This window comes from Bubalus kerabau, chromosome 5 (genome assembly GCF_029407905.1).
Source record: "Bubalus kerabau isolate K-KA32 ecotype Philippines breed swamp buffalo chromosome 5, PCC_UOA_SB_1v2, whole genome shotgun sequence".
Taxonomy (NCBI): domain Eukaryota; kingdom Metazoa; phylum Chordata; class Mammalia; order Artiodactyla; family Bovidae; genus Bubalus; species Bubalus kerabau.
The window spans coordinates 130,778,594-130,792,312 of NC_073628.1; the positions used below are offsets into that span (position 1 = coordinate 130,778,594).

General features: G+C 38.8%; 1 protein-coding gene across 1 annotated transcript in view; it reads right to left on the minus strand.

Moving 5' to 3' along the window:
- Positions 1-312: 312 nt before the first annotated feature.
- The window catches only part of LOC129654326 (uncharacterized), a 43,443-nt gene continuing 30,036 nt past the window's right edge, over positions 313-13,719 (minus strand). Inside the window, exons 6-8 of the mRNA XM_055583814.1 lie at positions 3,543-3,728; positions 2,596-2,640; positions 313-553 (exon numbers count right to left, since the gene is read on the minus strand). Coding sequence (XP_055439789.1) covers positions 480-553; positions 2,596-2,640; positions 3,543-3,728 — 305 coding nt within the window. The 3' untranslated portion in view covers positions 313-479. The remainder of the gene's footprint in view (positions 554-2,595; positions 2,641-3,542; positions 3,729-13,719) is intronic.

Consider the following 13,719-nt stretch of genomic DNA (forward strand, 5'->3'; position numbering starts at 1 on the left):
ACACTATGGACTGTAGCCCGCCAGGTTCCTCTGTCCATGGGATTTTCCAGGCAAGAATACTGGCGTGGGTTGCCATTTCCTCTTCCAGGGGATCTTCCTGACCCAGGGATTGAATTCACATCTCCTGCAGTGGCAGGTGGATTCTTCACTGCTGGGAGCCACCTGGGAAGCCCCTCAGATTAGTATACTAATATAGTTAAAAGGTATAGAAAGCAATCAATTTTTAATAGTGTAAAATCTTCAAAGAAACCTGACTTTTAATAATGACAAACTAGAGAAAAATTCTGCTTCCTGATAAAAGGATTTTAACTTATAATGAGCTTTGTTAAATCAACATGAAAAATATTTCAGAAATCACATAGAAAAGTGAACAAAAGACCAATATAAGTGACTGCAAACCAAAAAATTTCAGCTTCACTGATAATTTCAATATACAATTAGTACATGACATTACTTTTCACCCATCATCTTATTAAGTTCTAAACAATGTTGGCAAGATAAAGAGGCACTGAATCTGTAGGACTTGACTCTGGAGCTGTAGTTGTTTGAGGACCTGGAAAAGTTAATTTTGATTCAATTCACCAGTCTCATCAATACAAAATTGTAGAATTAACTTTGATTATTTTCATTTTTGAAGAAAATTATTTCTCAAAATGAATTACTTCTCAGAATGAAAATATACATACTTTCCAAATGGTGCTATTCTATTTCTGGGGAGTTAACCTAAATATATATTTATACAAGTACATTAGCATGTATGCATAATAATAGGCACTATGGCTCCGTATTACATAGTGGAGACCCTGGAAATTAATCAATAATAAATCATAGAAGTTATGTGTCCAGAATAAGTTCACAAATCTTAAAAAAACACCACCCACACAGTGTCATATTACATAATTTGTATTCTTAGTTTTTCACTTCATATTTGCCCCAATTTTTTCACATTCACATAATTAGATCTATCTTATCAACATTATATGTCACTAATGATGCTCTTCATACTCTCTTACTGATGAAAAATGATTGAAAACCTCATAAGGAACTTTGATTTATGACATTTAAAACAAAATCCCTACAGTTTATCACCTGTATAAACTTGTCCTCACAATTCTCCTGTTATTTCCAGTGCTAAACTGAATACATGTTTTAGAAAATCGTTATGAGATGCTTATGGTCAACTCTCAAAAGAACGCATCAATAAGATAACATACAAGTCTCAGAAGAGCGCATCCATAAGCATAACATACAACTCTCAGAAGAGCGCATCCATAAGCATAACATACAACTCTCAGAAGAGCGCATCCATAAGATAACACACCACAGTGCCCGCTCCCACTAGGGCCACGTGAGCAAACATGACTGGGTCAGCGAGTGTAGATTTCATATGCAGTCTTTATGTATCATCCATAGACATTGCTTTCTCCACAGAACTTCACGGCACCCCCAAGGTACTCAAGGAAGTTACGGAGTACCTGATTTACAGGAATTATAAAAAGGTGTTCTAATTACCATCCTAATATGAACAAGTCCCCTCAGTCCTTAAAATTACAGGACAATAGGAAGTACACAAATTGGAAGGCAGTGATTGGCATTTGTTTGAGTCATTCAACAGTGAGAAACTAGAAACCACTGAAATGATGTTACTTGAGTAAGCAGAGCGGTCTGCTCAGGCTAATGCTCTTGCCACTGTTCTCTTGCTTCTGTTGCATCCAAAAAGAAGAAGCCAAAGATAACATCCTGGATGCAGGAAGATAATTCCTTTCACTGTATCAAAATAGTCTCTCAAGTCTTAGGCAGAGCGGCTGCTCAGTAAACCCTGCCAGAGATCCTCCATTTCATTTCCACAAATAAGGACTTTTGCTGCCCTTCCATTGTTATGCAATTCCCTTTCTGTTGCCAAAAAATAAATAAATAAATAAAAGCCAGTAAAGAGAAAAAAATAATTGTATGAGGTGGTTAGGTTGGGATCAGGAGTAGAAATACAAATCTTGTTCTGGAGACAGTAGAAATTTCCCAGTTAAAATTGTACTCTATAAAAAGAACCAAACTGGCTGTTGGCAGGAAAATGAAACATTCCTGAACCCAGATGATATCCTGTACAGATGTCAACAGATCACTTTTAAAATGAATAAATTATCAATGTTGATGACACAGAAAACATACATATTAAAAACAGAAGCCGTGGACCTTAATTAATATTGATTTCTACATTAATATTGACTCCAATGAAACTGTAAATTAGGTGAGCTACCTTTAAGACCTTTCTAGACACCAGACACTGTGCTCAGTGCTTTAAATGCATCCCACTGTTAACTTTAATATCACACAGTGATGGAGGCATTCAATCATTAAACACATATGGAAAGAAGTTTACATAAATTACCTAAGTTTACAAACCTGTTTATATCTGTGGACTATGACCTATAATTTTAGATTCACTAAGTATAATAGCAAAAATGGCTATAAATGCATTCTTCCTCCTTTTATTACTTAAAGTTCTAGTGAGTGTAAATCACCAGACATTTAAAGGATTTTAAAACATCACAAGGAATTTAAAGGATATTGACAAATATAAGCAGGACTTTATGAAACCTGAGGCATTGGAAGTTGCAGACACCGTAGTGGTAGCAATTGCTTCTGGAAGACAAACAAACAAAAAATATATATAAACTCATTTAATTACTTGGGATTTATTGCTTTCTACTAATATTCACTTACATGAATTATGCTTTTCATACTTATTTAGGTAAAAAATGCACATGTTTTGGGAGAAGGCAATGGCACCCCACTCCAGTACTCTTGCCTGGAGAATCCCATGGATGGAGGAGCCTGGTGGGCTGCAGTCCATGGGGTCGCTAAGAGTCGGACATGACTGAGTGACTTCACTTTCACTTTTCACTCTCATGCATTGGAGAGGGAAATGGCAACCCACTTCAGTGTTCTTGCCTGGAGGATCCCAGGGGCGGGGGAGCCTGGTGGGCTGCCGTCTATGGGGTCACATACAGTCGGAGACGACTGAAGTGACTTAGCAGTAGCAGCACATGTTTTAATTCGGGCTTCCCTGGTGGCTTAGATGGTCAAGAATCTGCATGTAATGCAAACCCAGGTTCAATCCCTGGATAGGAAAGATCCCCTGGAGAAGGGAATGGCAACCCACTCCTGTATTCTTACTTAGAGTATTCCATGGACAGAGGAGCCTGGTGGGCTACAGTCCATCATGGGGTTGCAAAAAGTTGGACACAACTGAGCTACTAACACTTTAATTTACACTAAAAAATGTTTGTGATCCATTTTACATGTAAAGATGTTGAACAAGAGAAATTTATGCATCTGTGTGATGTATGCAACATGCTGAGAGTCTATAAAAGGAAAATCAAAACAAGTTTCTTTGTGAATTAGAAGTCAAACATGTAACGTGGAAATGAATATAAGACAGACAAAAGTACTGAAACTATTCCTTTCCAATTGCTCTATATCATTGAAATCTATTGTGGAAAAAATAAAATCTTTTAAGAAAAAGGAAACAGACACCTTCATACCTTTAGCAGAGCACTTTGGTAGCTCGGGCTCCCAGGTCCCCTTGGCACCACAGACAATTGTGCTACTCCCGTGAAGGTAAAAACCATCACGACACTGAAATACTACTTGCATGTTGTAGTAATATTTTCCTCTAAATCCTGATACTATGGCTCCATGTTCGACGATTGGATAGTCACATTTGACCACTGAAAAATGGAGAAATTCCATAATTACTGAAAGCCTGCTTTCATATAAGACCAAATATCTAGTGCAAAGAATAACTTCCAGTAGAAAGGAAGAAATGAGGAATGAAAGGCAAGATGTTAATTGAAAAAAAGTAAATAAAACCACACAAGACTCTGTGCCTTGGAATTTCAGGGAAACAGATGTAGAGAAATCTAATAATGTTTTTCTACCAAAACAGTCTATCATAATAGTTTTTGGCTTTCCTACATTTTTTTCCAGTACTGACTTGTATTGCGAAAGGTCTGACTATCAGATACAAACTCAGGGTAAGTTCAAAAATGACTTTTGATGCTCTTTAGCTCTAGGATTGTTTTCAGGTCATGCTGACACTAATCACAGTACCATGTTCTTTTAGAAAGATAGTAAAGACGGTTTTGAGAAGGTAATACTCGAGTACAAATTTAAAACCTGAAAAGAAGCTAGCCATTAAAAAAAAAAAAAAAAGGAAATAGTTCTCAGGTGGCAAAAACATACAGGAACTGACATGTTCAAGAAATACAAAGGTCAGTAGAGTTAGGGCAGTGTTTTCCAAGCCTTTTGGATTGTAAACCCAGAGATCAACACGTTTTAAGTTTTAAAACACATTTTAAGTGTTAAACCTGTATGCAAACACATATGCCTGAGATAACGCTAGAAGCTAATATTTAGCACTCACAACAGTGTACTGTGGTATATTCCATTCTATCTACCTCTCCAGAAGTAAATTAAAGGGCCCTCTAGATTGACTTCAGATCTACTAATGGGTTTTGCAGAAGTTGGAAACAAAACAAATCTGAAAAAACACTGGGCAGGGAAGTGAGTTCAAGAGAACATTTTATGAGATTAATCTGAGCAATAGACGAGGGCCAGAAATATAGCCTTTTAAGCCAGAAAGATGTTTTCTCCTTTCCTGTGGATCTGAATTTTCACTAGGTATAATTTTTGTTCAGCCAGGAGAACTCATCAATTCTTTTAGTTCAGGTGGTCTAATGACAAATTCTCTTAGCTCGTCTTTATCTGAAATGGTTTTTGTTTATTTCAGCTTCAGTTTTGAAAGGTTTCTCCTTGAGAGGGAATTCTAGGGTATTCTGTCTGCACATTAACAGAAGTTATTGTCTTTTGTTCTTCACAGTGTCTTGAGAGGAGTCAGCTGTTACTCTTTCTTTGAGGTGGGGAAGGAAGAATGTAACATGCTCTTTTCCTCTCTTACTGGCAGCTTTTTCTTTTGTTTTTAGTTTAATGGGGATTCTTTGGTACATTTTTAGAATTTATTTATCCTGCTAGGGTCAATAAATTCCCTGGGGTGGATCTCGGGGGTGAATGTTGTGGTTCAAATTCAAATAATACAGAATAAAATAAATAGAGAATAAAAAATAAATAGAGAACAAACTTACCAGAGGGAAAACAGGGGTGGGATGAATTGAGAGATTGGGATTGACATATATACTCTACTATGCATACAATAGATAACTAATGAGAGACTACTGTATAACAAAGGGAACTCTACTCAATGCTCTGGGTGATGTAAATGGGAAGAATACCTGAAAAATAGTGGATATATATGTGTGTGTATATATAGATATATATACATCTGATTCACATTGCCATACATTAGAAACTAACACAACATTATAAAGCAACTATCAGATCAGATCAGATCAGTCGCTCAGTCGTGTCTGACTCTTCGCGACCCCATGATCACAGCACGCCAGGCCTCCCTGTCCATCACAAACTCCCGGAGTTCACTCAGACTCACGTCCATCGAGTCAGTGATGCCATCCAGTCATCTCATCCTCTGTCGTCCCCTTCTCCTCCTGCCCCCAATCCCGCCCAGCATCAGAGATTTTTCCAATGAGTCAACTCTTCGCATGAGGTGGCCAAAGTACTGGAGTTTCAGCTTTACCATCATTCTTTCCAAAGAAATCCCAGGGCTGATCTCCTTCAGAATGGACTGGTTGGATCTCCTTGCAGTCCAAGGGACTCTCAAGAGTCTTCTCCAACACCACAGTTCAAAAGCATCAATTCTTTGGCGCTCAGCCTTCTTCACAGTCCAACTCTCACATCCATACATGACCACAGGAAAAACCATAGCCTTGACTAGACGGACCTTTGTTGGCAAAGTAATGTCTCTGCTTTTGAATATGCTATCTAGGTTGGTCATAACTTTCCTTCCAAGGAGTAAGCGTCTTTTAATTTCATGGCTGCAGTCACCATCTGCAGTGATTTTGGAGCCCAGAAAAATAAAGTCTGACACTGTTTCCACTGTTTCCCCATCTATTTCCCATGAAGTGGTGGGACCAGATGCCATGATCTTCGTTTTCTGAATGTTGAGCTTTAAGCCAACTTTTTCACCCTCCACTTTCACCTTCATCAAAAGGCTTTTTAGTTCCTCTTCACTTTCTGCCATAAAGGTGGTGTCATCTGCATATCTGAGGTTATTGATATTTCTCCCAGCAATCTTGATTCCAGCTTGTGCTTCTTCCAGTCCAGCATTTCTCATGATGTATTCTGCATATAAGTTAAATAAACAGGATGACAATATACAGCCTTGATGTACTCCTTTTCCTATTTGGAACCAGTCTGTTGTTCCATGTCCAGTTCTAACTGTTGCTTCCTGACCTGCATACAAATTTCTCAAGAGGCAGGTAAGGTGGTCTGGTATTCCCATCTCTTTCAGAATTTTCCACAGTTTATTGTGATCCACACAGTCAAAGGCTTTGGCATAGTCAATAAAGCAGAAATAGATATTTTTCTGGAACTCTCTTGCTTTTTCCATGATCCAGCGGATGTTGGCAATTTGATCTCTGGTTCTTCTGCCTTTTCTAAAACCAGCTTGAACATCAGGAAGTTCAAGGTTCACATATTGCTGGAGCCTGGCTTGGAGAATTTTGAGCATTACTTTACTAGCGTGTGAGATGAGTGCAATTGTGTGGTAGTTTGAGCATTCTTTGGCATTGCCTTTCTTTGGGATTGGAATGAAAACTGACCTTTTCCAGTCCTGTGGCCACTGCTGAGTTTACAAATAAGTGTCTATACTGTACTTTTTCTATGACACTCCAATTACATGTACGTTTACTGCTTGCTACTCTTCCACAGGTGTATACATTTCTCTCTCTCTCATGTAATATTTCTTTTGAAATCAGGTTACATTTGTATTGTATTGATTTCAGGTTCACTAATCTTTTCTCTGTTGTACAACACTGCTGATACTTGTGCTAATGATTTTGTTTAAGTTAGGTTTCAGTTCAGTTGCTGAGTCGTGTCCGACTCTTTGTGACTCCTTGGACTGCAGCACGCCAGACGTCCCTGTCCATCACCAACTCCCAGAGCTTACACAAACTAACTCATGTCCATTGAGTCTGTGATGCCATCCAACCATCTCATCCTCTGTCATCCCCCTCTCCTCATGCTCTCAATCTTTTTCAGCATCAGGGTCTTTTCCAATGAGTCAGTTCTTCACATCAGGTGGCCAAAATATTGGACTTTCAGCTTCAGCATCAGTCTTTCCAACGAATGCTGCTGCTGCTGCTAAGTTGCTTCAGTTGTGTCCGACTCTGTGCGACCCCATAGACAGCAGCCCACCAGGCTCCCCTGTCCCTGGGATTCTCCAGGCAAGAACACTGGAGTGGGTTGCCGTTTCCTTCTCCAATGCAAGCAAGTGAAAAGTGAAAGGGAAGTCGCTCAGTCATGTCCGACTCTTCACTACCCCATGGACTGCAGCCCACCAGGCTCCTCCATTCATGGGACTTTCCAGGCAAGAGTACTGGAGTGGGTTGCATTGCATTCTCAATTCCAATGAATATTCAGGACTAATTTCCTTTAGGATGGACTGGTTGCTTCTCCTTGCAGTCCAAGGGACTCTCAAGAATCTTCTCCAACACCACAGTTCAAAAGCATCAATTTTTCTGCCCTCAGTCTTCTTTATAGTCCAACTCTCACATCCATACATACTACTGGAAAAACCATAGCTTTGACTAGATGGACCTTTGTTGGCAAAGTAATGTCTCTGCTTTTTAATATGCCGTCTAGGTTTGTCATAGCTTTTCTTCCAAGGAGCAAGCGTCTTTTAATTTCATGGCTGCAGTCACCATGTGCAGTGATTTTGGAGCCCCCAAAATAAATTCTCTCACTGTTTCCATTGTTTCCCATCTATTTCCCATGAAATGATGGGGCCAGATGCCATGATCTTAGTTTTCTGAATGTTGAGTTTTAACTGTATTACATACAGTTAAATAGTAAAAGTGTACAACTGCTTGCTGTTTAATACATGCAAATAATCATGTATTAACAATACAATAAAGACATAGAAAGTTTCCATACCCCTCCCCCCAAATTTCCTCATGCCACTTTGTATACAATGCCCACCAACAACTCTACCTTCCTCAACCAGCCTACTACTAATCAATTTCAATCCCTATAGTGTTGTTTGGTCATCAGGTGCCCAATATGCTACTGGAGAAAAACAGAAATAGCTCCAGAAGGAATGAAGAGGCTGAGGCAAAACAGAAACAAGGCCCAGTAGTGGATGTGACTGGTGCTGAAAGTGAAGTCCGATGCTGTAAGAACAATACTGCATAGGAACCTGGAATGTTAGGTACATGATCAAGGTAAATTGGAAGTGGTCAAACAGAAGATGGCAAGAGTGAACATCGACAATTTAGGAATCAGTGAACTAAAATGGACTGGAATGGGCAAATTTAATTCAGAAGAACATTATATCTACTACTGTGGGCAAGAATCTCTTAGAAGAAATGGAGTAGTTCTCATAGTCAACAAAAGAGTCTGAAATGCAGTACTTGGATGCAATCTCAAAAATGACAGAATGATCTCTGTTTGTTTCCAAGGCAAACCATTCAATATCACAGTAATCCAAGTCTATGCCCCAACCACTAATGCCGAAGAAGCTGAAGTTGAATGGTTCTATGAAGACCTACAAGACCTTCTAGAACTAACACCAAAAAAAGATATGTCCTTTTCATCATAGGGGACTGGAATGCAAAAGTAGGCAGTCAAGAGATACCTAGAGTAACAGGCAAGCTTGGGCTTGGAGTACAGAATGAAGCAGGGCAAAGTCTAACAGAGTTTGGCCAAGAGAATGCACTGGTCATGGCAAACACCCTCTTCCAACAACACAAGAGATGACTCTACACATGGACATCAACAGATAGTCAATATTGATTGATTATATTATTTGCAGCCAAAGATGGAGAAGCTCTGTACAGTCAGCAAAAAAAAAAAAAAAAAGAAAAGAAAATAACCAGGAGCAGACTGTGGCTCAGGTCATGAACTCCTTATTGCAAAATTCAAACCTAAATTGAAGAAAGTAGGGAAAACCACTAGGTCATTAAGTTATGACCTAAATCAAATACCTTACAATTATACAGTGGAGGTGACAAATAGATTCAAGGAATCATATCTGATAGACAGAGTGCCTGAAGAACTACAGTTCATGACATTGTACAGGAGGTGGTGATCAAAACCATCCCCAAGGAAAAGAAATGCAAAAAGGCAAAATGGCTGTCTGAGGAGGCCTTACAAATAGCTGAGAAAAGAAGAGAAGCAAAAAGCAAAAGAGAGAAGGAAAGATATACCCATCTATATGCAGAGTTCCAAAGACTAGCAAGGAGAGATAAGAAAGCCTTCCTCATGATCAGTGCAAAGAAATAGAGGAAAACAGTAGAATGGAAAAGACTAGAGATCTCTTCAAGAAAATCAGAGATACCAAGGGAACATTTCATGCAAAGATGGGCACAATAAAGGACAGAAACAGTATGGACCTAACAGAAGCAGAAGATATAAAGAAGAGGTGGCAAGAATACACAGAAGACCTGTACTTAAAAGATCTTAATGACCCAGATAATCATGATGGTGTGATCACTCACCTAGAGCTAGACATCTTGGAGTGTGAAGTGAAGTGGGCTTTAGGAAGCATCACTTCGAACAAAGCTAGTGGAGGTGATGGAATTCCAGTTGAGCTCTTTCAAATACTAAAAGATGATGCTGTTAAGTGCTGCACTCAATATGCCAGCAAATTTTGGAAAACTCAGCAGTGGCCACAGGACTGGAAAAGGTCAGTTTTCATTCTAATACCAAAGAAGGGAAATGCCAAAGAATGTTCAAATTGATGCACAATTGCACTCATTTCACAGGCTAGCAAAGTAATGCTCATTATTCTCCAAGCGAGCCTTCAACAGTACATGAACTGAGAACTTTCAGATGTTCAAGCTGGATTTAGAAAAGGCAAATGAAACAGTGATCAAATTGCAAAGATCCATTGGATCATTGAAAAAGTACAATAGTTCCAGAAAAACATCTACTTCTGCTTTATTGTCTACATCAAAGCCTTTGACTGTGTGGATCACAACAAAGTGTGAAAAATTCTTAAAGAGATGGGAATACCAGACCACCTTACCTGCCTCCTGAGAAACCTGCATGCAGGTCAAAGAGGAACAGTTAGAACTGGACATGGAACAACAGACTGGTTCCAAATAGGAAAAGGAGTATGTCAAGGCTGTATATTATCACCGTGCTCATTTAATTTATATGCAGAGGACATCATGAGAAATGCTGAGCTGAATGAAGCACAAACTGGAATCAAGATTGCTGGGAGGAATATCAATAACCTCAGATATTCAGATGATACCACCCTTAAGGCAGAAAGTAAAGAGGAACCAAAGAGCCTCTTGATGAAGGTGAAAGAGAAGAGTGAAAAAAAATGGCTTAAAACTCAACACTTATAAAATGAACATCATGGCATCCGGTCCCATCGCTTCATGGCAAATAGATGGAGAAACTATGGAAACAGTGATGGGATTTATCTTCTTGGGCTCCAAAATCACTGCAGATGGTGACTGCAGCCATGAAATTAAAAGATGCTCCTCCTTGGAAGAAAAGTTATGACACACCTAGACCACGTATTAAAAAGCAGAGACATTACTTTGCAACAAAGGTCCGTCTGTCAAAGGTATGGTTTTTCCAGTAGTCATATATAGATGTGAGAGTTGGACCATAAAGAAGGCTGAGCACCAAAGAATTATGCTTTTGAACTGTATGGTGTTGGAATAGACTCTTGAGAGTCCTTTGGACAGCAAAGAGATCAAACCAGTCATCCTAAAGAACTCAATCCTGAATATTCATTAGAAGGACTGATGCTGAAGCTGAAGCTCAATACTTTGGCCACCTGATGCAAAGCGCCGGCTCACTGGAAACAACCTTGATGCTCAGAAAGGTTGAAGGCAGGCCGAATAGGGGACGGACAACAGAGGACAAGATGATTGAACAGCATCACTGACTCAATGGACATGAGTCTGAGCGAGCTCCAGAAGACGGTGAAGGACAGGGAAGCCTAGTGTGCTGCAGTCCATGGGGTCTCATAGAGTCGGACACAACTGAGCGACTACAATAGTGTTGCTTTTCCAGAATGTCATCCTCTGAGTTTGAATTACTTAGGACAATGCATTTCAGATTCATTCCTGTTGTCTGAATTAAAAGCTCATCATCCTTTCCTGCAGAGTATTATAACTATCTGTATGTACCAATGATGTTCCTCCATTTACCAGTTCAAGGACGTAAGAGTTGTTTCCAGTATAGGATGATTATAACTAAGGATACTATGAATATTCTCATGCAGATTTTATGTGCACATGTTATCATGTTACCCTGAGTAGCTGAATTATACCTTAAGTGTACATTTAATTGTATGAGAAGTTGCTAAATTGTGTTCCAAATGGTCATACCACTTGCATTCTCATCAGCAGTGTTATCAGATTCCCAAATATAACATATCCTCACCAAAACATGCAATTGTTAATTTTTTCTTTAAAATTTCATGCATTCTAATAAGTTCTTAGTGGTTTCTCATCATGGTTTTAAACTACATTTCTGTTATTACTAATGATACTGAGCAATGTTTCATGTACTTTTTTTTTAACATCCACATTCTTCTTCAGTGGGAAAAATTCTATCCAAATATGTTACCCCTTTTTTTGTAAACTGGGCTGCTTTCTTCTTATTGTGTCTTGAGAGTTCTTTATACATCATAGCTAGAAGTCCATTCAGAAATGTTCCTGACAAATATTTTCTCCCAGTCTATGATAAGTTTTTTCTTTCTTCAAACAGTGTGTTTGAGAGAAGTTCTCAGTTTTTAAGAAATCCAGTCTTTTTTTGTTTGTTTGTTTTTCTTTAAAGAATAATGCTTTTAAGGTTTTTGAAGAAATCTCTGCTAACTCACAAATATTTTCTGTCTTCTCATAAGTCTTACAGTTTAGGTTTTACATTTGAATCTGTGGTCCAACACCTCTTCCAGCCATGATAGTATGAAACTACAAATCAACCACCAGAAGAAAAATGGCTAAAAACACATGGAGACCGAAAGAAACATGTTTCTAAACGATCAGTAGTTGACTGAAGAAATTAAAAAGGAAATAAAAGATATCTTAAGACTAACAAACATAGAGACAATCCATTCCAAATCTATGTAACACAGGAAAAACAGTTCTAAGACAGAAATTTGTAGCCATACAGGCCTACCTTAAGAACAAGAATAATCTCAAGTAAACAATCTAAATTTACACCTATATACAAAAAATAGAACAACCCTCTCTGCAAGTTTGTGGAAGGTTAAAATAATAAAGAAAAGAGTGGAAATAAATGAAATTGAGACTGAAAATCAATGAAAATAAGAGTTGGTTCATTGAAAAGATAAAATTGACAAACATATAGCCATACTCATCAAGAAACAAAAGAAAGGATAAATAAAAAATAAAAGAGAAGTTACTATCAATATCACAGAAATACAAAGGATCATAAGAGAATACTGTGAATAATTATATATCCAAAATTGGAAAACCTGGAATAAGTGGATAAATTCCTAAAAAGATATTATCTGCTAATGCTGAGTCAAGAAGAAATAGAAAATGCTGCTGCTGCTGCTCCTGCTGCTAAGTCGCTTCAGTCGTGTCCGACTCTGTGTGACCCCATAGATGGCAGCCCACCAGGCTCCCCCGTTCCTGGGATTCTCCAGGCAAGAACACTGGAGTGGGTTGCCATTTCCTTCTCCAATGCATGAAAGTGAAAAGTGAAAGTGAAGTCGCTCAGTCGTGTCCGACTCTTAGCGACCCCTTGGGCTACAGCCTACCAGGCTCCCCCGTCCATGGGATTTTCCAGGCAAGAGTACTGGAGTGGGGTGCCATTGCCGTCTCCAAATAGAAAATGGGGATAGAACAATTACTAGTAATGAAATTGAATTAGTAAATAATTTCCAGCAAACAAAATCTAGGACTCCGTGGGTTTGCAGATGAATTCTATTACACATTTAAAGAATAGCTAAATTTTGCTTCAAAAGATACTCTATAGGAATAAATAAAATGAGCCAAAGACTGAGGAAAATAGAACTATGGATCCAGCAATTTTACTTCTGGGTACTAACCCAAAGAAAACAAAACACTAATTCGAAAAGATTTGTGCAGCCCTTTTTTCATTACAGCATTTTTTTTTTTTTTTTTTTTTTTTTTTGCAATACCTAAGATATGAGAAGACTCTTGAGAACAACCAGTCCATTCTGAAGGAGATCAGCCCTGGGATTTCTTTGGAAGGAATGATGCTAAAGCTGAAACTCCAGTACTTTGGCCACCGCATGCGAAGAGTTGACTCATTGGAAAAGACTCTGATGCTGGGAGGGATTGGGGGCAGGAGGAGAAGAGGACGACAGAGGATGAGATGGCTGGATGGCATCATTGACTCGATGGACCTGAGTCTGAGTGAACTCCGGGAGTTGGTGATGGACAGGGAGGCCTGGCGTGCTGCGATTCATGGGGTTGCAAAGAGTCGGACACAACTGAGCGACTGAACTGAACTGAACTGAAGATATGAAAGCAACCTAAGTGCCCTGATAGGATAGTGAATAAAGAAGATATGGTACATATAAAATGGAGTATTACCTCGTCATAAAAAGAATGAAATCTTGCCACTTGC